The following is a 27,700-nucleotide window of genomic DNA, read 5'->3' as shown; positions in this document are numbered from 1 at the left end:
AAACTCCGCCCCGATAGAGGAGGGGCCGGAAAGAAGCTAAGGGGGACGCGATGGCGGCTGGCTGCATGTGAACGCAGCTATAAAAGCAGGGACACCAGGACTCTGCAGTCACCCTGTTCCTGGAAGGAGTTGCCAGCAGAATGTGGATGCCGTCCCGAAGCACCGTAGCCCCCGCGCCGGGAACCGCGGCGTGGGCGGAGATCCGGACCACGCAGCTCTATCAAAGGCTGCAGGTCAAAATGCAGCTCCTCATGGAGGAGTGGGAGACCGACATGGCGGACGTTATAGCCACCGTGCGTAGACGCGAGGAGGCGGCGGAGGAAGGGAGGGTGAGTGACCCACGCCCCTATGTCCCCGAGGGACCCGGTCCAAGCCCTCTCCCCCCGCTGCCTCCCTCGCTACCCGTCTCGGAGGCTGTGACCCCGCCACTAGGCCCGCTGCCACCGCAAATGGTAGCGATACCCAGCATGCCCGCCCCGGCGGGCCGACCTGTAGCCGGAGCCCGTAGCAAGCCGGAGGTGCTACCATGGAAGGCCCCGAAGTCTGCACTGGAGGCAGCCCCTGAGAAGTTCCCCGAGCCGGAGCTGATGACCCGTTCCGAGCCGAAGGCCCGGCCGCAGAAAGCCCCTGTGCCCATCCCCCACACCTCGGCTGAGGTGGCGCCGGGTTGTCGCTGCAAGGCGGCGCCCAAGGCCAAGACACCGCGGGACCTGCCGCCCAGAGCCCTGACAGTGGGCAATGTCCAGGATGTCCCGCGGGGCCCGATCCGTGCGCCGGAGCTCGCAGCAGCACCGTATTGGGACAGGGAGCCGGTACCGCTGGGTCCGGAGATCGGTGAAAGAGAAAAGAAGAAAGCGGAATTGGTGGCCCGTGCAATCAGGGAGAAGGAGAACCTCCGCCAGGCGACGTTCCGTGTCCGGGGACCGCTGTATGAAGGACAGGTGAGGCGGTTTGATGTCCGCCGGGGCTATGGGTTTATCTATGAACCGGGCCTGGAGGCCGAAGTGTTTATAGCCCGGCGGGATGTGAATGCCCACCTGCCCGAGAAGCACCCCGGCCGTAACCTGATGCCGGGTGATATCGTACAGTATACCCGGCACTGTGGAGAGAGGGGGTGGTTCGCCCTAGATGCCAAACTGAGGGGCAGCCAGGAGAGCCGAGTGAGTTCTGCACCCCCTCCCTCGGATGAAGCTGAATATCCGGAGTAATGGCAGCGGAGCACCGTTGTCCAGTCCCCGTTGGGACCACCAGTGTGTTTGTGTTTGAAAGTTTGAAAAATGATGATAAGCAGAAAATGATTAACCGAGAAATCTGATTTACCGTGATTTGGAAACCGGCCGTTGTCCCCGTGGGGACCGTTTAAAAAGTGTTTGCATGAGGAACTGCTCATGGACAAGCCCGTGAACTTGCAGGGCAACCACAAACGTTAGTGGCTTGTAAATTAAGTGATGTTACCATTACCGTTTCTGCAGTTGCCGCCTCCGGAGAGGCAGGTTGGAGGGAGGGCCCTCAGCAGAGCAGGCTGGGGCCCAGCCACCACAGGAACCGGTGGCTACCCTCTGGAGGGGAAGGACAGATCCCGCTCGGGTGACTTGGTGCAGGACTTGGGTCAAGGGGTGCTGCCTGGGTTTTAGGGGCAGCATCACGGCCAGGTTACTTGGGTGGGAGAGAGCGGAAACCGTAACCGTACACCGTTTGCAACGTTTAAGCAATGAACCTCCCGCTGTGGGATGATGCCATAATTTGTAAATATGTTACCGTTCTTTTTATCTTTTCAGAAAAACAAAAGGAAAATAAAACCGGTGTAGGACGGGCAGCCCGAGGACGGTCTGCGTTTTGCTAAGGGGGAATGTGACGCCCTGGGCAAGCCAGGGGTCACAGGTCACAACACCACATGCACCCCACATTCCCTGCAGGTACACCAGCTAACCCCAAAATCCTTGTTGCCTTCCTCCAGGGGCTGTTGTCCACACCAGGGGGTGGGCCAGGCGGTTGGCTCTGCCCACCGAGTTGTACACAGCCCTGGAGGCGGGAGGAACCAGGCAGTGCAGAGATCAGTAAGAGAGTTTGAAGTGTGAGGAGTAAACAGTGAAGTGGTAGATTAGCAAAGGAGAAAAGCTGTAGTGACAGGAAAGTGGCAGTGGTAAAGCCTGAAGTTGGTCCGGGTGTGTGCCCCGGACTGTGACAGCAAGGTCAGCAGACGGAGGTGATAGTCTGGAGTGGGACTGTCTGAAGGTTCAAATCAGTCAGTGAAGGGGACCTCTGTCTCCTAACAACCAAGTCCCGATTGAACGCAACAGTCCGACCATTGAGGGGAGATACCGCCACCGCCAAGGCACCAGTTTCCCAGGGCCAGCGCCTGCGGGCAAGAGAGAGGCTCCTCCGACCCAGATTGAAGCCGGGGAGCGGGTAACCGGTGGGGACCCATCGCTACCAGAGAGACATTCCATAGGTGCAGGGAAGAGACCGTCACCGCTAACTGCAGGGAACCGCAGCACCGTGAACCGTCCGAGGGACCCGTCCAACCAGCCGTTTGTTTACCGAGAACTGTGTCGTGTTTACTGGCTGAGTGAGTACCTCCGTGCCGTGCGGCACAGCGCTGCCCCTGCGCCCCTGCACCTCCACAGGCCCCATACCCGCCTGTCCACCATTCCAACCCCATCACCGGGCCCCGGGAGCACCAACCCCTACCCACGGAGGGGCACATCAACAACTGGCTGCTCCATACCATCACTCCCGGGCTCCCCATACAGAGCAGCGGTGGTGTTAACAAATCACCACAACCGTGGGTGGCGTCACGGACAATAAACAATCCCAATCACCCAATCCCCTTTTCACTCAAGGGCGAGGAGCGCCGCTGGAGTCCCCGGGATCCGGCCCATCGCTCGAGCCACCGAGCAGCGACAGGCCGCGGCAGCCGGACCCGAGCAGCAGGGAGAGCGCGGCGTCCCCTCCTCCGCCCGCGACACATACACCCGCTGTGAAAGAAGCTCAATGCTAACGGGTATAAAGCTGTTAGCTTACACGTCTTTGTATCGCGCTGCCATGACGCTGGGCTTTGTAAAGCATGCTAGCATGCCCACAGGGGCTTAATAACATGCTAAGCGGGCCATATTTTTTTCTAAACATCTGTTTATGTATAATAGTAAATGCTGGGACCGTAATGTAGGAATTATAGCTGTATACCCGGAACTGCTCGTGGTTCTCTGTGTACTTGGGATCTGACAGGTTCCCTTTAATGATGTCTTTCTGTGCTTCAGAAGCGTGGATATTCTGTATAAACAGGCTAGTAAATAACCACTGATGAGCTTCTATGTGGGCGATAGGTGGCCGTTTCTAGCCCCAAATAGGCCAGTGTAATCGAGCCCATACTTCTGCTCTGCCTGCTGCAGTATATGTAGATCTTCATAGATTAACTGCATGGATTCTTGTTCTAAGTCAGAGTCAAGGGTTTACTTTAGTAAAACTTCTACCTGAACACACCATTTAAAGACAATCTGTCAATACATTTACCCCCCCCCCTCCATTTCCAAAACTGATTGTCTGTGCTATAAGAAGACAGATGAATCCTTACCTTTTATAAAAGAAAAATGGTGCTCTGTTGTAAGTGCGACTTTACAGATTATATGTAAATTAGGCTGGAAGCCCGCCATCCGGACGGTGCACTTCCACTGCCTCGGCTCCCAACTGCTTTCTTAGCCTAACTCCGCCCTCTACTAGGTGATTGACAGCTCACACTGCTGTAGCATGTCATTCATCAGGGCAGAGGTGAGCTGAGGATGGAGCACCGTTCCACCAGGACACTTCCAAACTTATTTACAGATAACTTATAAAGTGGATCTCTCTATATTAGAGCACATTAAAGCATGTGCACAGGAATACCCCTTTTATCTTATCAAGACAAACAGGGCAAGGTTTGAAATCAATAATTTTCCATTTATTTTATGCTTGGGTTGTAAATTATTCACGGTATATGTTGGTGGACAACACAATGTTTAAAAAAAGGTTTTGCCTTCTCTACTAAATGTCTTCCGAGCGGCCCCTGTGGAGGATGTGGTGGGTACAGCGTTTCTGACTAGTGTGGCCAGCTATGAATGACTGGATTTGTTCTAGGTTTTGCGTTGCCGTTTGGTTTCCATAGTTGCCCTAAACCACTACGGAAAGTGGCACCTTAGCTGACGGGAAGGCGGCCATTGTATAGTCATCTGTCACACAATCCATATTTAAAACCATTTTCTTTGCAGCTGCTTCTTGAAGGGGTTTTGTTCCATCATTTTCTCTTTTGTAACATTGAGACCTGTCAGATATGGTGGAAACTTAGCCAGGGGACAAGGACATCGCCCAATATGTAGTGTTGGTGAACAGCTGCACGTCCTTGTTCACACCTCCCACTTGTTTTTACGTATTGACACAAATTGTATACAAATATTACTATCATCAGAATATATTCATCACCAGTAAAACCAGAATCTTCAAAGCTTTGATCTGATGTGGTATTCACACCAGCCAGATTGTACAAGTTCTGGAAAAGGAAATGTTCTCGTCTTACAAAAGCAAAAAACTAACCAAACATTTAAAAGAAATCTATATATATATGTATTTTATTAAACATTTGTGTTGTTTCATAATGGTTACTTGCCGGCCTTCCACTTACTGGTGCTTACTTTCCTCAGTATATATTGCCATCTCTAGCTAATACTTTTTTTCATCTTTTTCTTTCTTTCATCAGGGGACCTTACTCTTGTACCACCTGTTGTGTTATTACAGCCATGTATGTCTTACTATGAAACATGGCAGTTTTAGAGATATCACAAACTACTGAAAGCCAGTGAATGTGGCCCCCGATTCCTTAAAGAGAACCTACCAAGCACAATATGCACCCAGTACCACGAGCAGTTCCTGGTGCACATTTCTAATCCCTGCCTAACTGTCCCTGCATCTAATAGCATAGATAACATGGATAAAGAGATCTTTAGAAAAAGTATTTCTAGCGATCCTTTATGATATACTAATGAGGCCAGGGACTATTCGTAAGGGTATTAGTCAGGGCTGTGGAGTCGGAGTCGGAGTCGTGGAGTCGGAGTCGGAGCTCATTTTGGTGGAGTCGGAGTCGGAGTCGGTATAAAATGCACCGACTCCGACTCCTAAAATATATAATAAATTGGGGACAGGAGTGCAATGCAGAATGTGCTGAATATTTTACTAAATAACAACATTTAGTATAATGCTTATATTTAAGTGAAAAATTTATTGTAGTACAATGTGAACATCAGACATTTAATTGTTTTTATGATACAATAATCAAGATATTTGGATAGAACATAAAATATTTATTGGAATACAACTTTAGAACACAAAAAAACTAATAAATTGTAAATATGTAATATATATAATATATATATATATATACAGTGTATATACACACACACAAGATATATATGTAATCTACTGTATATTACATAGTGTATTACATATTTACAATTTATTACAGTTTTTTGTGTTCTAAAGTTGTATTCCAATAAATATATTTTATGTTCTATCCAAATATCTTGATTATTGTATCATAAAAATTATTAAATGTCTGATGTTCACATACACATATTCATGTACTACAATAAATTTTTCACCTAACTATAAGCAATATATGTCGGAGTCTGAGTCTGAGTCTGAGTCTGAGTCTGAGTCTGAGTCTGAGTCTGAGTCTGAGTCTGAGTCTGAGTCTGAGTCTGAGTCTGAGTCTGAGTCTGAGTCTGAGTCTGAGTCTGAGTCTGAGTCTGAGTCTGAGTCTGAGTCTGAGTCTGAGTCTGTGAGTCTGAGTCTGTGAGTCTGAGTCTGTGAGTCTGAGTCTGTGAGTCTGAGTCTGTGAGTCTGAGTCTGTGAGTCTGAGTCTGTGAGTCTGAGTCTGTGAGTCTGAGTCTGTGAGTCTGAGTCTGTGAGTCTGAGTCTGTGAGTCTGAGTCTGTGAGTCTGAGTCTGTGAGTCTGAGTCTGTGAGTCTGAGTCTGTGAGTCTGAGTCTGTGAGTCTGAGTCTGTGAGTCTGAGTCTGTGCAAGAGAATTTGAGGAGTCTGAGTCTGTGCAAGAGAATTTGAGGAGTCTGAGTCTGTGCAAGAGAATTTGAGGAGTCTGAGTCTGTGCAAGAGAATTTGAGGAGTCTGAGTCTGTGCAAGAGAATTTGAGGAGTCTGAGTCTGTGCAAGAGAATTTGAGGAGTCTGAGTCTGTGCAAGAGAATTTGAGGAGTCGGAGTCTGTGCAAGAGAATTTGAGGAGTCGGAGTCTGTGCAAGAGAATTTGAGGAGTCGGAGTCTGTGCAAGAGAATTTGAGGAGTCGGAGTCGGAGTCGAAGGTTTGGCTTACCGACTCCACAGCCCTGGTATTAGTTCCTGCGCTCATTCCGCCCCCTTAGCATGGTAGCACGCCCACAGGGGCATGCTAATGTCGCGGGCGGGGAGGACGCCGCCGCTGCGCTCGCTAACGCTCTTGTCCGGCGCTGTTGCGACTGCTGCTCGGTGGCTCGAGCGGTGAGCCGCATCTGGGGACTCGAGCGGCGCTCCTCGCCCGTGAGTGAAAAGGGTGGTTGGTTTGGGGGATTTATTCCGTGACGCCACCCACGGGTTGTGGTGAAGATAGGCACCACCGCTGCTGGTGATGGGGATCCCGGGAGCGATGGTAGGGAGCAGCTGGGATGTTATCCCCCTCTGTGGGTAGGGGTCGGTGGTCCCGGGGCCCGGTGGTGTGACGGGGAGGCAGGGTTGGTGAGGTGCAGGGTTGCAGGGACAGCGCGGCGTGGTGCCGGATGGCACGGGTGTACTCACTCAGTAAGAGATGCACAAAGTCTTCGGTAAACCAAACGGCTGGATGGACGGGTCCCGCAGCCGGCTGCAGTGTCTCTCCCCGGACAGGTGATGGCGGCTGTCTTTCCCTGCACCTTTGTGTACTGTTTGACTATGATGGATCCCCAACGGTAGTCCGCTCCCCAGTGTATGGATGCCGGAGGAGCCCATTTGCCCGCAGGCACTGGCCCTTGGGTCTCTAGCCTTAGGCGGTAGCTGTATACCCTCACGGTGCGGGCGGTTGCCTTCTAACGGGTCTTTGGCTGTTAGGAAACCCCTGGGGTTCCTGTCACACTCGGATTTGACTGTTGATGGCGACTCCAAGCCTGGTTGGGGTCCGATGGCCCTGCCTGTGTGTGCTGGCTTCACTTCGCTCCCCGGTCGGTACCAGCGGGCCACCGCCCGTCCCCGGTCCTACGGTTCTGCGTTGATTTCACCACTCCTGCAGACGGCCACCACCGTCTGCCAACCTTGTTGTCAGTGCCTGGGCCACAAACCCAGACACTCTCCCCTTTACTCCTCTCGCTTCAACCTCCTCCACTGTTGTCACTTTTCCCGCCTACAGGCCTGTGAACTCCTCTGTGGGTGGGGCCAACCGCTTGGCTCCGCCCTGCCTGGTGTGGACATCAGACCCTGGAGGGAGGCAACAAGGGTTTTGTGTTTGGCTAATGTTACTGTCTAGTGGGGGTGGGGGTGTAAGTGTGTTACCTGTGACGACCTGGCTAGTCCAGGGCGCCACATTCCCCCTTGGTGAAATGCAGACCGTCTGCGGGCTGCCCGTCCATCACCGGTTTTATTTTTCAACTGTAAAATATAAATAACATGTGAACATATAAAACATAAGCATTTTTGTCAGGTCACTTGAACGTTGCACATAAAAACAATTTTAATAATGACGGACGGATGGATGTCTTCCGCTCTCCCACCCAAGCAACCTAGCCCTGCTGCTGCCCCTAAGAAGTGGGCAGCACCCCTTGTCCCCAGTCCAGGTTCAGGCTGCCCGAGCGGGAACGGGTACGGTTACTCGCACCCGGCTGTCACTTCAGAGGACAGTATGTCCAGGGGGACCCCTGACCCCCGGAGGATGGCCACCGGTCCTGGTGGTTGCCGGGCCCCAGCCTGCTCTGCTGCGGGCCCTTCCTCCAATCTGCCTCTCCGGAGGCGGCAACGGTTTCCATCCCACAATACTATTTACAAGCCCACCAGTTCGTGGGTGGCCTGCCAGTTCTCGGCCATGTTCATGAGCAGTTTCTCATGTGGGTGGTAAAAAACACACAGGGTCCCTCCAGGGACAACTTGCCGGCAACGGCCGGGATAATCACGTAGATAATCAGATGATCTTTCGGATGATTATTGTCATTCACTCACAAACTTAACGGTGCTGGGGGTCCCAATGGGGGACAACTGTATGAAACGGTGGACCGCTGCCTCTATTGCTCACTTCCGTACTCCTCACCCAGCTCCAGGTGAAGAAACACGAGTTCCAGCCCCTCCAGCGCATGGCAGGCGCGATGAGGAAGGGCTGCCCGGTATCCATTATTTCCGGTCCGAGGGATGTAAGTGGCCTCCATGTCATACAAGCTGAGGACTCCCTCCTCCTCCGAGACAGGCTCCGTGTCAGCCCCCGAGTAGCTGTCATTTGACTCCAGGGGGTTAATGGTGGGACCTGGCAGGTCGGTAACTGTTTCCAGCTGAGCCCAGACTCGTGGCTCCTCAGTGGCAAGTGACCTGTCGTCAGCCGGTGTACGGAGGCCCGCCCTCTGTTCTTCCAAGTCAACCGCTCCAGCCATTGGTGGGCGGCCGGCCTCTCTGGCCTCCGGGCCCTGGCGGGGTAACACGGACTCCGACACCTCCATCGGGGACGGCGGCCTGAGCGGGGTTGTACGGGCGGTCAGCACAGGCGATTGAGCAGGCCCTGCTGGGGCCAGGGGTAGACAGAGTCCTTCAGCCGCAGCGGCCAGTCCTTCAGGGACACAAGGGCGTGGGTCACTCACCCGCTCCTCCAACTCTGCTTTCGCCTCACGGGCCTGCACGGTCATCACCACTTCAGCCTCCCATTCTTGCACCAGGAGCTGGAGCCGGATCTGCAGCCTGCGGCTTAACTGGGCCACCCGAGCTTCCACCCACGCCGCTGTTCCGGGCGTGGGCCTGCTGTACGGAACGGACATCCTGCTTGCTCGGCCTCCAGGAACGGGATATGTTGCAGAGTCCTGGCGTCCCCGCTTTCTATGCCCTCGGCTACATCAGGCAGACACACACCCGCCCCCCTTGGTTCTCTTCAGCACTACCGCTTGTTGGGGGTGGGGCTTCGCGTTCGCGCCTTCCCTGCTCGGGGAAGACGCTCGAGCGGTAGATTTTCGCGCCAACGATGGCGGCGCTTCAAATTTTTCGGCCGGACGCCGCTGGCGGGGATCACAAGGCGCACTTCTACTGGTAAGTAGATGGGTTCAATCCTGTTCGTGACGCCAGGTTTTGTCGTGGGCGGGGAGGACGCCACCGCTGCGCTCGCTAATGCTCGGGTCCGGCGCTGCTGCGACTGCTGCTCGGTGTCTCGAGCGGTGGGCCGGATCCGGGGGCTCGAGCGGCGGTCCTCGCCCGTGAATGAAAAGGGTGGTTAGTTTGGGGGATTTAGTCCGTGACGCCACCCACGGGTTGTGGTGAAGATAGGCACCACCGCTGCTGGTGACGGGGATCCCGGGAGCGATGGTAGGGAGCAGCTGGGATGTTGTTTTCCCCCTCCGTGGGTAGGGGTCGGTGGTCCCGGGGCCCGGTGGTGTGACGGGGAGGCAGGGTTGGTGAGGTGCAGGGTTGCAGGGACAGCGCGGCGCGGTGCCGGTTGGCACGGGTGTACTCACTCAGTAAGTCCTCGGTAAACCAAACTGCTGGGTGGACGGGTCCCGCAGCCGGCTGCAGTCTCTCTCCTCGGACAGGTGATGGCGGCTGTCTTTCCCTGCACCTTTGTGTACTGTTTGACTACGATGGATCCCCAACGGTAGTCCGCTCCCCAGTGTATGGATGCCGGAGGAGCCCATTTGCCCGCAGGCGCTGGTCCTTGGGTCTCTAGCCTTAGGCGGTAGCTGTATACCCTCACGGTGCGGGCGGTTGCCTTCTAACAGGTCTTTGGCTGTTAGGAAACCCCTGGGGTTCCTGTCACACTCGGATTTGACTGTGACGGCGACTCCAAGCCTGGTCGGGGTCCGATGGCCCTGCCTGTGTGTGCTGGCTTCAACTTTGCTCCCCGGTCAGTACCGGCGGGCCACCGCCCGTCCCCGGTCCTACGGTTCCTCGTTGATTCACCACTCCTGCAGACGGCCACCACCGTCTGCCAACCTTGTTGTCAGTGCCTGGCCCACAAACCCAGACACTTTCCACTTTACTCCTCTCACTTCAACCTCCTCCACTGTTGTCACTTTTCCCGCCTCCAGGCCTATGAACTCCTTGGTGGGTGGGGCCAACCGCTTGGCTCCGCCCTGCCTGGTGTGGACATCAGACCCTGGAGGAAGGCAACAAGGGTTTTGTGTTTGGCTAATGTTACTGTCTAGTGGAGGTGGGGGTGTAAGTGTGTTACATGTGACGACCTGGCTAGTCCAGGGCGCCACACTAACATGCTATTTAATGCCTATTGCCCAGTGTTATCACCAGTGGTGACATGCATTCCCGTGTCAAATTTAGGGTCAGTTTGCATGATCACAAGTCCCCGGCACTTCCGGTCAGGCCCACTAGACATCTCTGAAGCTGGGATGCATACACCCATACACCGCTGGTGACACTGGGCAATGGGCATTGAATAGCATGTTAGCATGCCCCTGTGGGCTAAGAGGGTGGACTAATTGGGAGAACTAACGCCCTTGCAACTAGTCCCTGGCCTCATTAGCATATCATAAAGGATCTTTAGAAATACTTTTTCTAAAGATCTCTTTATCTATGCTAGTATATACAGGGACGGTTAGGTAGAAAATAGCAATATGCACCTAGAATTGCTTGTGGTCCTCGGTGCATATAATAATAATAATTAATAATAATTTTATTCATTTATATAACGCTATTAATTCCACAGCGCTTAACATACATTGGCAACACTGTCCCCATTGGGGCTCACAATCTAGTCCATCCTTAACTCTGCTGCCCGACTTATCCACCTCTCTCCTCAATACCACCCCGCTTCTCCTCTCTGCATGTCCCTCCACTGGCTTCCAATCTTCCACCGTATCCAATTCAAACTTCTAACACTGACCTACAAAGCTGTGCATAATCTTTCCCCTCCGTACATCTCCGAACTACTCTCCCACTACACTCCAACACGTCCCCTCCGGTCCTCCCAAGATCTCCTCCTCTCCTCCTCTCTCATTCGCTCCTCACACAACCGACTCCAAGACTTCTCCCGAGCATCCCCAGTCTCCTGGAACTCGCTGCCTCAACACGTCAGACTATCCCCTACCCTTGCAAACTTCAAACGGAACCTGAAAACGCACCTGTTCAGAAATGCCTACAATCTACAATGAACTCGCTGCCGCCCGACCACCGTGCGGAGCTGCCGCCCGACCACCGTGCGGAGCTGCCGCCCGACCACCGTGCGGAGCTGCCGCCCGACCACCGTGCGGAGCTGCCGCCCGACCACCGTGCGGAGCTGCCGCCCGACCACCGTGCGGAGCTGCCGCCCGACCACCGTGCGGAGCTGCCGCCCGACCACCGTGCGGAGCTGCCGCCCGACCACCGTGCGGAGCTGCCGCCTGACCTACACCCCACCTATTGTCTCCTCCCCATAATCCTATAGAATGTAAGCCCGCAAGGGTAGGGCCCTCTTCCCTCTGTACTAGTCTGTCTACTGTAACTTGTATACGTATTTTGTATGTAACCCCCTTCTCATGTACAGCACCATGGAATTAATGGTGCTCTATAAATAAATAATAATAATAAATAATAATAATAATAATAATAGTGTCCCTATCTGTATGTCTTTGGAGTGTGGGAGGAAACCGGAGACCCCGGAGGAAACCCACGCAAACACGGGGAGAACACACAAACTCCTTGCAGATGGTGTCCTTGGTGGAATTTGAACCCAGGACCCCAGCGCTGCAAGGCTGCAGTGCTAACCACTGAGCCACCGTGCTGCACCTGACATGTTTTCTTTAAGTGTTCTCACCAGTCTTGATGAGGGGTGCGTGGTGGAGTCGGAAGCCTCCTAATGAATTGCGTGTGTCTTACAACTCAAGGGAGACTTGCCTCAACTCTAAATCAAGAATCCATTTTATGTCAGGCTATATCACATATCTAGTGGTTATTTGCATTTTTTGATCCGATTTGGCTGACACGTATGACAAATGATTCAGTGCACGGAGTCACTAATTCGAATAGGGACAGAATTGTAGTAAGATGTCGTCTGCCTACAATCCCGCTGCAACCATTTAGCTTACTCTAGAAATTTGGTGTGCACAACTCTTTTATTTGGCAAAAAAAACTTTTTTTTTTTTACAGAAAAAATGCTGTTTTTTACAGTACCAACGAAGTAAATATTTCTAAAATCTCATTTACACGCTGCAGTTTTTATTTTTGTTGAGCTGCTTTTGTTTTTTTTTTTTTTTTAATTTATTACGGCATGTCTATTCTTTCAGTGTTTTTGCAGCATTTTTTTTAACCTTCCAAATGAACAGGAAAAACACAAAGTAAAAACTTAAGAACGCATTTAAAACACCACACTCTTTCCTGCTAAGGCTGCTTTCACACTACTTTTTTTGGCATGCGTCATGAACGTTTTTTTTGCAGCAAAAGCGGACCCTGTTTTTCCAAAGAAAAACGCATGCCACCGCATGTGTTATTTTGCAGGATCCTGTTGCTTTAAGTTTATGGTGGGCATTGGAGTCATGTGATCGGGAGTGAGGGGAACTGAACGTGAAAGACTGGGAGCCGACATCTGACATCTGTGCAGGCTCGTAACCAAGGTAAACATCGGGTAACTTGCTTGGATACTCGATATTTACCTTGGTTACGAGCGTCCTCCGCTCTCAGGCGTGGGAGAGAGGGAGGGGGAGAGAGGGACTGATCACGCGAGGCTGGTTTCTGGGCATGCTCAGTAGAGCAAGCAGGATCCTGTCTATCAGCATGCCAGCGTTCACATGCGTTTGCATGTTGCTGGATCCTCACTATTTATTATTTTTATTATTTATTATTAATTATTATAGCGCCATTTATTCCATGGTGCTTTACAAGTGAAAGAGGGTATATGTACAACAATCATTAACAGTACAAATCAGACTGGTATAGGAAGATAGAGGACCCTGCCCGCGAGGGCTCACAGTCTACAGGGAATGGGTGATGGTACAATAGGTGAGGATAGCGCACGCAAACGCAGGTGAACGCATATTGACGCGAGTCCATTGCAAATGCATTGAAATGAAAACGCATTTGCACTGGATTCTTTTTTTGCGTTTAAAAAAAAACGTTCATGTTAAAAAAAAGTAGTGTGAAAGCCGCCTAACACTGCTTTTCGGTGCAGAAAAATCCGCAGTAAAAACTGTACGCAAACATACCTTTGAGGCCACATGCACATGTTGAGTATTTGGTGTTTGTTTTTTTTTGTTTTTTCTTTTTTGTTTTTACCTCCGTATTTGCAAGCCAAAACTGGGAGTGGTGCAATCGGAGGAAAAGTATAATAGAAACACGGGCACCACTTCTGTATTTCTTACCCACTTCAGATTTTAGCTTACACTGAGGTAAAACCTCTCCAATTACCCAGCGTGGCCTCATAGTTGCGTGGTTAGGATGGTTAGGGCCCGGTTGGACAGCCAGATTAATTTTGTTTGTGGCTTTTAGTGATTTGTTAGTAGATTCTGTCCATTTCGCAGTGGTCCCTGGGGGGTCCTGTAATTACTGCATTACAGCTGGGCCTTTCCATGGCCAGACATGAGCTGCGCTGCTGTGACGGCAGATGCTATACGTCATATAGGACTCTGGGTGAGCGGGGTTTTCTGTCTGCATGGCCTCATTTTCGCAGCCTTTTCTTTGCTGTCTGCATGTTTTCAGTCGTTTCTTTATCATCCTTTCCGTCCTCTTTCTGCTGTAACCTGAATAACCTCAGTTTCCTCACAAACCCTGATGGTATCTTGGGCACGAGTCACATCTTAGTAACAAACTACGGAAATGAACATCAGGGTGTGGTACCGCAAAAACATCAGAAACCAAACACTTCTGTATTTTTGTCATTCTATACATCTTAGGTGAAGTAATCTGCTGTTTTTCTCATTGATTATAGTTGTAATATTAAATTTCACTGATAAACGGTCCCTCTACTTCAAGACAACCCAATCTCATATGACGAGATTCTTATAATGTGCTAAATAGATAATCTGTGAATCCCACTGGTGCTGGGCCCGGAGTATCTCCTGTCTGTCTAACCTGTTGTCGCGTAGAACTTGTCCCTAGAAACAGAGATGGATTATTGGACCTTGGGACGATCTTTGCTTATCTGCTCTTTCTTTAGGGGTGCTTCACACACAGCGAGCCCGCTGCCGAGATCGCTGCTGAGTCACGGTTTTTGTGACGCAGCAGTGACCTCATTAGCGATCTCGCTGTGTGTGACACTGAGCAGCGATCTGGCCCCTGCTGCGAGATCGCTGCTCGTTACACACAGCCCTGGTTCGTTTTCTTCAAAGGCGCTCTCCCGCTGTGACACACAGATCGCTGTGTGTGACAGCGAGAGAGCGACGAAATGAAGCGAGTAGGGAGCAGGAGCCGGCGTCTGGCAGCTGCGGTAAGCTGTAACCAAGATAAACATCGGGTAACCAAGGTGGTTACCCGATATTTACCTTAGTTACCAGCCTCTGCAGCTCTCACGCTGCCTGTGCTGCCGGCTCCTGTTCTCTGCACATGTAGCTGCATTACACATCGGGTTAATTAACCCGATGTGTACTGTAGCTAGGAGAGCAAGGAGCAGCGTTAAGCAGTGTGCGCGGCTCCCTGCTCTCTGCACATGTAGCTGCATTACACATCGGGTTAATTAACCCGATGTGTACTGTAGCTAGGAGAGCAAGGAGCAGCGCTAAGCAGTGTGCGCGGCTCCCTGCTCTCTGCACATGTAGCTGCATTACACATCGGGTTAATTAACCCGATGTGTACTGTAGCTAGGAGAGCAAAGCTAAGCGGTGTGCGCTGGTAACTAATGTAAACATCGGGTAACCATACCCGATCTTTACCTTAGTTACCAGTGTCCGCAGCTTCCAGATGCCGGCTCCGTGCAAGCGCAGCGTCGCTTGCACGTCGCTGCTGGCTGGGGGCTGGTCACTGGTCGCTGGTGAGATCTGCCTGTTTGACAGCTCACCAGCGACCATGTAGCGATGCAGCAGCGATCCTGACCAGGTCAGATCGCTGGTCGGATCGCTGCTGCATCGCTAAAGTGTGAAGGTACCCTTAGTGAAACCGCATATTGACATAGGAGAGGCAGGTTTTCATTCAGGGCAGACAATGGCAGGAGCAATGCAGAGTGGGAAGTGAAGGAATGGAGGTTCAAGCACCTATAGTACTGGCAGAATGCAGAGAAAGGAACCACCATCAAAAGGGAGATGGCCAGTTACAGAGCATGAGATTTGGAAGAGTTGCTGTAAATTACATTGGTATTTGTGTCAAAAGCTGTTAATAAGGGATGAGGGCAGCAATGCAGCACACAAGATAAGCTTCCAATATCATAGACTTCAATTTGGTTGCACATTGCTCTATTCAGTCAGATCTTACTCTAGATTGTGAGCCCCAATGGGGACAGTGTTGCCAATGTATGTAAAGCGCGGTGGAATTAATAGCGCTATATAAATGAATAAAATTATTATTTATTATCTTCAGTAATAAACTCTTGCACTTATTTGTGAGTTATTTGCTCCATAATAGAATACCATTATGCTGAGGTTACTAGAATGCTCAATATCATATTGGTGAAAAGCCAAAACATGGCTGATTTAGGGAGTTACCCAACCTATATCACATTGTCAGTTGACACGTAATGTGAAGTGAAACTTGCAGTGACTTCCATAAATTAGCATTGGTGGCTTCTTATTTTCATGGAGGGAAACTGGAAAACATACCTTAGAGTAACAATCGTTTTACTTTTTTCATGAATTAATACTACACATGAAAGTAAGAAACTTTTATAATTTTATTTGATAAATCTGCTTCTTTTTCCTCCTGGACTGATCCTTCATTCTGAAAATTTTCAGTTAATGGATAAAAAAATGTCATCAGTGAGAGCACAGATTTCTCCATTACTGAGAGAGATGACAATAGGTGCTTTAAAGTTCTATGGAGAACTGTAAATTGTTACAGGAGAACTTGCAGCAGAATGTCTGTCTGCTTCTAGTTCCTCACTCCTCCCCTCTCCATAGAACTCCAGAGCACCAACTGCCATCTCAGTAATGGGGGTGTTACACGCAGCGATATCACTGGTGAAAGCACACACACACACCCCCCCCCCTCCAGTCGTTTGTGCGTCACGGGCAAATCGCTGCCTGTGGTGCCCAAAATCGTTTGGAGCCATCACACGGACTTACCTGCCTAGCAACGTTGCTGTGCCGGCGAACCGCCTCCTTTCGAAGGCGGCGGTTCGTGCGGCGTCACATTGGCATCACTAAGCGGCCGCCCAATAGAAGCGGAGGGGCGGAGATGAGCGGGACGTAACATTCCGCCCATATGCATCCTTCCGCATTGCCGGCGTGGCTGCAGGTAAGCTGCAGTTCGTCGTTCCCGAGGTGTCGCACGTAGCGATGCTTCAGGAACGACAAACAACCTGCGTCCTCAACAATCAACGATTTTTTGAAAAGGATCGACGTGTCAACAATGGACGATAAGGTGAGTATTTTTCATCGTTAACAGTCGCTCCTTGCTGTCACGTGCACCGACGTCGCTAGCGATGCCGGATGTGCGTCACGGAATCCGTGACCCCGGCGATATATCGTTAGATCCGTCGTTGCGTGTAACGGGGCCTTAAGGCTAAGCACACACAGCAAGTGAAATGAAACGAGTGGAATGCAATAAAAAAATCGCATTCCACTCGGACCCATGTTACTCTACCGGGCTGCTCCCATGAGCGATTTTTTTTTTTTCTTCTCAGCCCTAAATCAGATTGAGAAAACAATCCCACCATCTTGCTAGTGGAATCTGATTAGTTTTCTCTTGCACCTGTACAAGTCTATGGGTGCGAGAGAAACATCGTACTGCACTTGCATTACACCAAAGTGCAGTGCGATTATATGCATCAGCTGATAATGGAGTAGATGGGGAGATAAATCTCACCTCCACAGCGCCCACCCTCTCCTCCCCGGCTATGCTGCAGGATCGCATCACAGTGGCGTGACACTCGGCATATTACACTCGCAGCACAGCGGGAGCCGAGCGTCATGCGATGCACTCTCAGTAGTGATCGTCGGCCCCAGCCTAATAGTAAAATCTTCACTGAATACAGATTTTACCCTTGAATTTAATGAAATCACAATCATGGATGAGAAAGAAGCACATTTGTCTGATAAAATATATGACAAAGTTGATTATTTTAATGTGCACTATTGATTTCTGAAATTAAAATGAAAACCATGGTTGAAGGGTTATTCCCATCTCCAAGATCCTATCCCAATATGTAGTAGGTGTAATAATAGTAATATTAGCAAATACCTCCAAATAGAAATGTAGTATCTATGGTTGCATCCAGTCATATAGTTACTTAGTTACATGTGGTCGTAACCATGGATACCTGAGCTGCAATGCCCTGCACATGAGGTAAGAGACATGGTTATATCAGGAGAACTATATACAATTTCTAATTGAAGCTATTTGCTTTTTTTTTATTATTATTATTAGTATTAGTATTATTATTATTATTATTATTATTATTATTATCTACCACATATTGGGATAGGATCTTGGAGATGGGAATAACCTTTTAATGTTTAAATTGCCTTTCCACAAACACAATAAAAATATATGTATGTGCTTCTGTTCTTGGTTTATAAGTTTTTAGTTAGTGCTCCCAGTTTTTGATTGTTTTGCATGAGAACATGCAGCAGAGATCAATTTCTGCTTATGATTTCAAGTTTGAAGTGTTCAAAATCACCCCTTTTATTTGGGCTTTTCCATATTTCCTACCAGCCAGGTCTTTGATGTTGTAAATGACATGACTTTTTCTGTGATGTCTTTCAAATCCACATCGGAAAAATGCGTCCGATATAAAGTATATGGCTTCACATTGGAGATTGAGAAAACAATTTCTTGAGGATTTTTTTGTGAAACTTTCTCCATGTGAACATGCCTGAAGAGAGCAATACTTTGTATTGTAGTTGCTGTTCTTTGGGGAGGGGAAAGTTGCAATCATTGTGAACCATTTTAGAGCAGGTTTTGTCTTCAGTCACCCAGCTTGTGTAGAACTATATACAAATTATATAATGGTTAAAATAATATCCTGAGAACAGAAATGCTGAGTGTTTATTGGTATAGAACATATCCAGGGCACCAGCCTGTAGAAGAAGCGTCGTCACATTTTGCATTCTAGTATAAATGCCGGTGACCAGTGTTGAATAATAACTTACCCGTATGGTTTGTCTTTGCAGGTCACCTTTCCTGACGTAGAAAAAGTAGAATGGCTGAACAAGGTGAGTTTAATCTGTATATATATGAATCTTATGGCGACCAACAATTTTTCTAAAGCATCACGGAGACAATCGCTTTCAGAAGGAAATTAACTGGACAAATATTTTTTTTCTATGAACAGTTGTATTTTACCAGTGATAAATGGGTTTTTACCTTGTCTGTATTTAGAGGGGTGGTTCACTACTCAGCATTAGTGGCCACATCGCTGTAAAACTCAAAAAGAAGGCTTTTCTTAAATACCTTGTGTAGTATATTCTGCCTGTGAGCGGCGCTATTGCGGTCTGCTCATCCCCATCAAGTGATCTCCGGGCTCCTTAACCCCTGAGATCCGGTGATGTCACATCAACTTCCAGTTGACCTGCCCTCACCGAGGCGGCCCCACTCTCCCTGAGTGACTGGGCTGTGGGCGGAGCTTCACTGCTCGTCACAGCCCAACATCAATCCTGCTTGCGGCGCTCTGCAGCAAAGGAGAGAGTGCATGACATGCTGGGCTGTGACCAGTGGTGAAACGCCGCCCACAGCCCGGTCACTCAGGAAGACAGGCTGCCTCAGGGATGTCGGGTCAACTGGAAGTTGAAGTGACATCACCGGATCCCAGGGGTCAAGAAGCCCGGAGATCACTTGATGAGCAGACCGCAATAGCGCCACTCAGAGGCAAAATGTACTATATAAGGTATCTGAGAAAAGCCTTCTTTATGAGATTTAAAGGGATGCGGCCACTAACGCTGAGTAGTGAAACACCCCTTTAATAATATTAAATACATTTGTCGCTTCCAAGTCAGACTAAGGCAAAAAAAATATTATTCTACCCATGTCATGGTAATTGGCATGAGTGTATTAATGTGCTAGGTTTCATGCTAAGTCTTTGGCTTTGTGATCATTTTTTCTTTCTATGGTAACGAATGTTACATCACATGAAGGCCTTATGTGTCTAATATATGTTTTCAAAATTTTGTGTTTGTTGCTTATGGCAACAGTGTTCTACGCACGCAGGAAAACAGAATGGCAGAGTCTAATGCGATATTCACAGCAACTGAGAGCAAAGGAGTGATAAAATTCTTGTTTCTGCAAGGAAAGTCCACGAAGGATATTCATGATGATATGTCGCAGACATTGGGGGATCAATGCTTTTCATATTCCACAGTTAAGAACTGGGCTGCCAACTTTAAAATGGGCCACTTCAGCACCAATGGTGAGGAACGTCCTGGACTACCGAGAGTGGTGGTTGTTCCGGAGATCGTTGATGCTGTGCTCAACCTCAAATTGAAGAATCGACGAATTTCAGCTAAAGCAATAGCAGACATCATGGGGATTTCGCATGAATGTGTGTGTGTCGTTATCCATGAACATTTGGACATGAGGAAGCCATCTGCAAAGTGGGTCCCCAAATGTTTGACAACAGATCAGAGAAGCATGCGAGTGAAAACTTCCCGGTCCATTTGTCAGCGTTTTTGGAATAAGAACTTCCTGGATTGACTGGTCACTATGGATGAGACCTGGATTTATTTGTATGACCCTGAAAACAAGGAGCAGTCAAGAGTGGAGTCACAGTGGTTCTCCTCATCCAAAGAAGTTCAGGTTGCAAAAATCAGCCACTAAGGTGATGGTGTCTGTGTTCTGGGATAAGGAGGGTGTGCTGCTAGTGGACTACCTTCTAAAGGGTTCCACCATCAATGCAAGGTATTACACTGAACTTTTGGACCAATTGAAGGCCACTCTGAAGGACAAAAGGCGCGGCATGCTGTCCAAAAATCTTGTTCCTGCAAGACAACGCCTCCGCTCACATTGCACAAGCGACCACGGTAAAGCTGGCAGAGCTGGGCTTTCAGCTGGTTGACCCTCCACCTTAGTCACCAGATCTACCTCCCTCCGACTATCATCTGTTTCCAAACCTGAAGAAACACCTCAAGGGTACCACATTTCACACCATTTCTGATGCCATGGCTGCTGTGGATGACTGGTTTGAGGCACAACTGAAATCCGTCTTTTTTTTTTCTAGGCTTACAGAACATGGAATACCAATGTAAGAAGTGTGCTGACATCAGTGGAGAGTATGTGGAATAAATGTAAAGTTTCATCATCCGATCTCGTTTCTTCCTGGGCAAAGCCAAAGACTTAGCAGCAGCCCCTCGTATATACAATGGCACACACTTGCCAGTTTTTTCAATCCCCATCCTGTTGAGTTTCCTTTAGTAGAATTGTCTGTAAATTGGTACAAATACTTTGAGTGCTATAGGATATATTGTGGGTATAAGTGAATGAGACCTGCATTTGTAAAGAAATCTGTAGGATTTTCATGTGTGAATTCTTCCGATTCAGATTCTAGCCCAGATGTGGCCTTTTATTGGGCAGTACTTGGAGAAGCTGCTCATAGATACCATCGCACCGTTGGTCCGTTCATGTAACACGCACCTTTCTACCTTCCACTTCACAAAGATCAGCGTTGGAGAAAAGGTAAAATGATTCTAGTCCGTGGATTTCTGTCTTCAATACAGGTTATAGGGAACCTGTCACCACATTTTTCACTATGAAACCAAAAGTGTCACCTTCTGCAGCTCCTGGGCTGCATTCTATGAAGGTGTGCCTTGTGCCCCGACTCCCCTTGCAGACCCTGAGTATAACTTTATAAAACATGACCGTTAGGTATGCTAATGACCTGTTGGGCTCAGATGGGCGTGCTCATTTTCGTCTCCTGTCCCTCCTTGTGGCCTTCTTCGCCATCCTCCTTTCATTATTGACGTGATGACACTGCCGTCGTCATGGATGCTGCTCGGCCAAATCTCGCGTCTGTGCAGTAATACCCCGGCTCGTGCAGTTCGCCCTCGCGCGAGCCGGTGCGGTGTTTGCACATGCGCAAGATTATGGTAGAGTACGAGGATGACCATGCACATTGCCGACCATAATCTCGCGCATGCGCAGACACCGCACAGGGGGATTAACTGCACAGATGCAAGATTTGACCGAGCAGTGTGCATGACGGCGGTGTTATCACGTCAATAATGAAAGGAGGATGGCGAAGAAGGCCACAAGGAGGGACAGGAGACGAAAATAAGCACGCCCATCTGAGCCCCACAGGTCATTAGCATACCTAACGGTCAGGTTTTATAAAGTTATATTCAGGCTATGCAAGGGGAGTCAGGGCACAAGGTACACCTTCATAGAATGCAGCCCAGGAGCTGCAGAAGGTGACACTTTTGGTTTCATAGTGAAAAAAATGGTGACAGGTTCCCTTTTTAAATTTTTTCTGCATGTACATATTTGCCAGTACTCGACTATGACCACATCTGCGCTTTTCCAACTTCAGCCTTTCATAGTTGAAATAGTTGATCAGGATTTTTTAAACTGCATAGGGGGCTTTACTGTTTCTGTAACTGCCATTCTCTTCTATGGGATTTATTGAAATGGCATTCGCACAGCCTGCTCTCGTGTTTTTATGAGGCAATCTACCTCTGCCCCCACATATAGATGGATATTTCCATTTCAGTTATTAATAGCTGATAAGGTTATACCTTTTTCTTTTTCGCTCTATTGGGAGACCCAGACAATTGGGGTGTATAGGCTATGCCTCCGGAGGCCGCACAAAGTACTACACTTAAAAGTGTTAGGCCCCTCCCCTTCTGCCAATACACCCCCCGTGCTCCCACGGGCTGCTCAGTTTTTTGCTTTGTGCGAAGGAGGTCAGACACGCACAGCACAGCTCCACAGATTGGTCAGCAGCAGCTGCTGACTAGGTCGGATGGAAGAAAAGTGGGCCCATATAGGGCCCCCAGCATGCTCCCTTCTCACCCCACTTTTGTCGGCTGTGTTGTTAAGGTTGAGGTATCCATTGCGGGTACGGCGGCTGGAGCCCACATGCTGCTTTCCTTCCCCATCCCCCTTAGGGCTCTGGGTGAAGTGGGATCTTATCGGTCTCCAGGCACTGAGACCGGGCTTCATCCACAACTCCTGTGGAGCCTGATGGATAGGAGCCGATACCGTTCAGGGACATGGCCCTGCATCTTAAAGGTACTCTGTATCCCTATGGGGACCGCGCACGGCATCACCTCAGCTTTGCTGGGTGTGCTAGTGCACCGGGGACCGCGGCGCTGACCGGGTCTATATGTGCCATTACACACTCAGCGTCGCTGAGTGTGTTTATATGTAAGGGCTACCGCACTGACCGCCGTTGCCACGGGACACTGCGGCGCGGCTGGGACTTGTAGTTCGCCGGGGACTTTCACGCGACCGCGCTTTTACGGCGGCCGCGTTTATTACTACAGTCCCCGGCTTCATTGCGGCCTAGTTTCCCTTTTTTTCTCCCGCCCTCAGCCCTGACAGGCAGGGGAAGGGCGGGACGCTGCACGGAGCGAGCAGCAATGAGGGCTGGAGTATGATTTACATGCTCCACTCCCCTCACTGTGCACAGTATGAGCGCCCGTTTCGCGCTTTTTCTAGGCCACGCCCACAGCTTCCTCAGCTCGTCAGGACGCCGCAGCCATTCCTGTCAGCTCCACCGACGCTGCAGAGAGGGACATATTCATGGGAGACCCAGACACGGTCTCTGGTGGCCTCACAACCGCTTAGGCGGCTGGTAAGCAGCACATGTGGTGCTAGCCCCATGGTGCTGTATTGTATGGGCACATTATTTGTGTACTGTATATAATTTACACTGTATGAGCACAGTTCTTTCTGGCTATATACCCTATTGTGTTACTCAGGGAAAACTATAGCATGGCGCCCATAAAAGGCAGGGGTGCCAAAACACAGGCTTATTATGTTGCCTGCGCCGCATGTAAGACTACAGGCAGGTTCCACTGACCCTCATTGTGTACAGTGTTCGACCCCTGTGACACTTCCTCAGCCGGATCCTCTGCTAAGAGGGGCCCAGGGGGAGCCACCTGTTGACACTGTCCAGGTGACGGGGACTGAGTTTGCAGCCTTTAAGGATCAACTCTCTGAGACTATGGCTAAGATACTAGAAGCCTTGCAGTCCAGACCGGTATCTCAGCAAAGGGACTCTGTTGAATCATTGTTCCCTGACCCCTCTCAGTTGGACCAACAATGTCCTCACGGGGTATCTCATACATCCCAGACGGAGGGTTCGGACTTAGAACCTAGCCCCAGATCGTCTAAGCGAGCCCGCTTAGAATTTCCCTCGACATCATATTGTTTAGGGTCTCAGCGGGGGGATTCTCTGGTTGATGATGCGGAAACAGCTGATCAGGATTCTGATCCTGGGAGCGCTCTCAATCTTAATTCTCCAAACGGGGACGCCATAGTGAATGATCTTATTGCATCCATTCATCAGTTGCTGGATATTCTTCCCTCAGCCCCTCCGGCGGAGGAGTCTGATTCTCAGCAGGAGAAATTTCGCTTCAGGTTCCCCAAGCGTACACAGAGTATGTTTCTAGACCACTCTGATTTCAGAGAGGCAATCCAGAATCACCATGCTTGTCCGGATAAGCGTTTCTCTAAGCGCCTTAAGGATACACGTTATCTTTTTCCCCCGGAAGTGGTTAAAGGTTGGATTCAATGTCCCAAAGTGGATCCTCCAATCTCCAGACTGGCGGCTAGATCCATACTTGCAGTGGAAGATGGGGCCTCGCTTAAAGATGCCACTGACAGGCAGATGGAGCTCTGGATGAAATCCATCTATGAAGCTATCGGAGCTTCTTTTGCCCCAGCATTCGCAGCCGTATGGGCGCTACAAGCTATATCAGCAGGTCAAGCGAAAATTGAAGCGGCCGCGCCACAAGTGGCTTCCATTACCTCCCAGACCTCGGCAATTGCGTCTTACGCTATGAATGCTGTCCTGGACTCTGTGAGCCGTACGGCAGTTGCGACCGCCAATTCGGTAGTAGTCCGCAGGGCCTTGTGGCTACGGGAGTGGAAGGCAGATTTCGCTTCCAAAAAAGCGTTTAACCGGTTTGCCAATTTCTGGCGACAGGCTCTTTGGCGAGCGCCTGGATGAAATCATCAAACAATCCAAGGGAAAGGATACATCCTTACCCCAGCCCAAGCAGAACCTCTCCCAACAGAGGAGAGGGCAGTCGAGGTTTCGGTCCTTTCGGGGCGCGGGCAGGTCCCAATTCTCCTCGTCCAAAAGGTCTCAGAAAGAACAAAGGAACTCTGATGCATGGCGGTCTAAGTCACGTCCTAAAAAGGCCATTGGGAGCACCGCTAACAAAGCGGCTGCCTCATGACTTCTACCTCCTCTAGTAGCATCCTCGGTCGGTGGCAGGCTCTCCAGCTTTTGCGACACCTGGCTGCCACAAATAAAAGACCGCTGGGTGAGAGACATTCTGTCTCACGGTTACAAGATAGAGTTCATCTCTCGTCCCCCGACTCGATTCCTCAGGTCTTCTCCGCCTCCCGAGAGAGCCGAGGCTCTTCTGCAGGCGCTGGGCACTCTGAAGGCAGAAGGAGTGGTGGTCCCTGTTCCTCTTCATCAACAGGGCCACGGTTTTTACTCCAACTTGTTTGTGGTCCCAAAGAAGGACGGGTCTTTCCGTCCTGTCCTAGACCTGAAACTTCTCAACAAACACGTAAAGACCAGGCGGTTCCGGATGGAATCCCTTCGCTCCGTCATCGCCTCAATGTCCCAAGGAGATTTCCTTGCATCGATCGATATCAAAGATGCTTATCTCCACGTTCCGATTGCCCCAGAGCACCAGCGCTTCTTGCGCTTCGCCATAGGAAACGAACACCTGCAGTTCGTGGCACTGCCATTCGGCCTGGCAACAGCCCCACGGGTTTTCACCAAGGTTATGGCTACTGTAGTAGCGGTCCTCCATTCTCAGGGTCACTCGGTGATCCCGTACTTGGACGATCTGTTGATCAAGGCACCCTCTCTAGAGGCATGCCAACACAGCCTCGACGCTACCCTGGAGACTCTCCAGAGTTTCGGGTGGATCATCAATTTTCCAAAGTCAAATCTGACACCGGCCCAATCGCTCACATACCTTGGCATGGAGTTTCATACCCTCTCAGCGATAGTAAAGCTTCCGCTGATCAAGCAGCGGTCACTACAGACAGGGGTACAATCTCTCCTTCAAGGCCAGTCACACCCCTTGAGGCGCCTCATGCACTTCCTGGGGAAGATGGTGGCAGCAATGGAAGCAGTCCCTTTCGCGCAGTTTCACCTGCGTCCTCTTCAATGGGACATCCTACGCAAATGGGACAGGAAGCCGACGTTCCTCGACAGGACCGTCTCCCTCTCTCAGGCGACCAAAGCTTCCCTTCGGTGGTGGCTTCTTCCCACTTCATTGTCAAAGGGGAAATCCTTCCTACCCCCATCCTGGGAAGTAGTCACGACGGACGCAAGTCTGTCAGGGTGGGGAGCGGTTTTTCTCCACCACAGGACTCAGAGTACGTGGACCCGGCAAGAGTCCTCGCTTCAGATCAATGTTCTGGAAATTCGGGCAGTGTATCTTGCCCTGAAAGCGTTCCAGCAGTGGCTGGAAGGCAAGCAGATCCGAATTCAGTCGGACAAATCTACAGCGGTGGCATACATCAACCACCAAGGCGGCACACGCAGTCGACAAGCCTTCCAGGAAGTCCGGCGGATTTTGATGTGGGTGGAAGCCACGGCCTCCACCATATCCGCAGTTCACATCCCAGGCGTGGAAAACTGGGAAGCAGATTATCTCAGTCGCCAGGGCATGGACGCAGGGGAATGGTCCCTTCACCCGGACGTGTTTCAGGAGATCTGTTGCCGCTGGGGGGTGCCGGACGTCGACCTCATGGCGTCCCGGCACAACAACAAGGTACCAACGTTCATGGCACGGTCTCAAGATCCCAGAGCTCTGGCGGCAGACGCCTTAGTTCAGGATCGGTCGCAGTTTCAGCTCCCTTATGTGTTTCCTCCGCTGGCACTGTTGCCCAGAGTGTTACGCAAGATCAGGGCCGACTGCCGCCGCGCCATCCTCGTCGCTCCAGACTGGCCGAGGAGGTCGTGGTACCCGGATCTGTGGCATCTCACGGTCGGCCAACCGTGGGCACTACCAGACCGACCAGACTTGCTGTCTCAAGGGCCGTTTTTCCATCTGAATTCTGCGGCCCTCAACCTGTCTGTGTGGCCATTGAGTCCTGGATCCTAGCGTCTTCAGGGTTATCTCAAGAAGTCATTGCCACTATGAGACAGGCTAGGAAACCAACGTCCGCCAAGATTTATCACAGGACGTGGAAAATTTTCCTGTCGTGGTGCTCTGCTCAGGGTTTTTCTCCCTGGCCATTTGCATTACCTACTTTTCTGTCCTTCCTTCAATCTGGACGGGAAAAGGGTTTGTCGCTCGGTTCCCTTAAGGGACACGTTTCAGCGCTCTCTGTGTTTTTCCAGAAGCGCCTAGCTAGACTTCCACAGGTACGCACGTTCCCGCAGGGAGTTTGTCACATCGTTCCACCTTACAAGCGGCCGTTAGAACCCTGGGATCTAAACAGGGTGCTGATGGTTCTTCAGAAACCACCATTCGAGCCAATGAGAGATATTTCTCTCTCACGCCTTTCGCAGAAAGTGGTTTTTCTAGTAGCAGTCACTTCACTTCGGAGAGTGTCTGAGCTAGCAGCGTTGTCGTGCAAAGCCCCTTTTCTGGTTTTTCACCAGGACAAGGTGGTTCTACGTCCGGTTCCGGAGTTTCTCCCTAAGGTGGTATCCCCCTTTCATCTCAATCAGGATATTTCCTTACCCTCTATTTATCCTCATCCAGTTCACCAATGTGAAAAGGATTTGCACTTGTTAGATCTGGTGAGAGCACTCAGACTCTACATTTCTCGTACGGCGCCCCTGCGCCGCTCGGATGCACTCTTTGTCCTTGTCGCTGGACAGCGTAAAGGGTCACAGGCTTCCAAATCAACCCTGGCTCGGTGGATCAAGGAGCCAATTATCGAAGCTTACCGTTCGGCTGGGCTTCCGGTTCCCTCAGGGCTGAAGGCCCATTCTACCAGAGCCGTGGGAGCGTCCTGGGCTTTGAGGCACCAGGCTGCGGCTCAACAGGTGTGTCAGGCGGCTACCTGGTCGAGCCTGCACACTTTCACGAAGCACTATCAGGTGCATACCTATGCTGCGGCGGATGCCAGCCTAGGTGGACGAGTCCTTCAGGCGGCGGTTGCCCACCTGTAGGAAAGGGCCGTTTTACGGCTCTCTTACGAGGTATTATTTTACCCACCCAGGGACTGCTTTTGGACGTCCCAATTGTCTGGGTCTCCCAATAGAGCGAAAAAGAAGGGAATTTTGTTTACTTACCGTAAATTCCTTTTCTTCTAGCTCTAATTGG

The 27,700-nt window shown here is 50.4% G+C and overlaps 1 protein-coding gene across 1 annotated transcript in view; it reads left to right on the top strand.

Annotated features, from left to right (window-relative positions):
- The window catches only part of ESYT1 (extended synaptotagmin 1), a 180,734-nt gene that overhangs the window by 38,376 nt on the left and 114,658 nt on the right, over window positions 1-27,700 (top strand). Inside the window, exons 2-3 of the mRNA XM_075336983.1 lie at window positions 18,410-18,451; window positions 20,769-20,903. Of these exons, the coding sequence (XP_075193098.1) occupies window positions 18,410-18,451; window positions 20,769-20,903 (177 nt within the window). The remainder of the gene's footprint in view (window positions 1-18,409; window positions 18,452-20,768; window positions 20,904-27,700) is intronic.

The sequence above is a fragment of the Anomaloglossus baeobatrachus genome, chromosome 2 (assembly GCF_048569485.1).
Source record: "Anomaloglossus baeobatrachus isolate aAnoBae1 chromosome 2, aAnoBae1.hap1, whole genome shotgun sequence".
NCBI lineage: Eukaryota > Metazoa > Chordata > Amphibia > Anura > Aromobatidae > Anomaloglossus > Anomaloglossus baeobatrachus.
The sequence above is the reverse complement of the archived record's forward strand: the minus strand, read 5'-3'. Positions and strand labels throughout refer to the sequence as shown.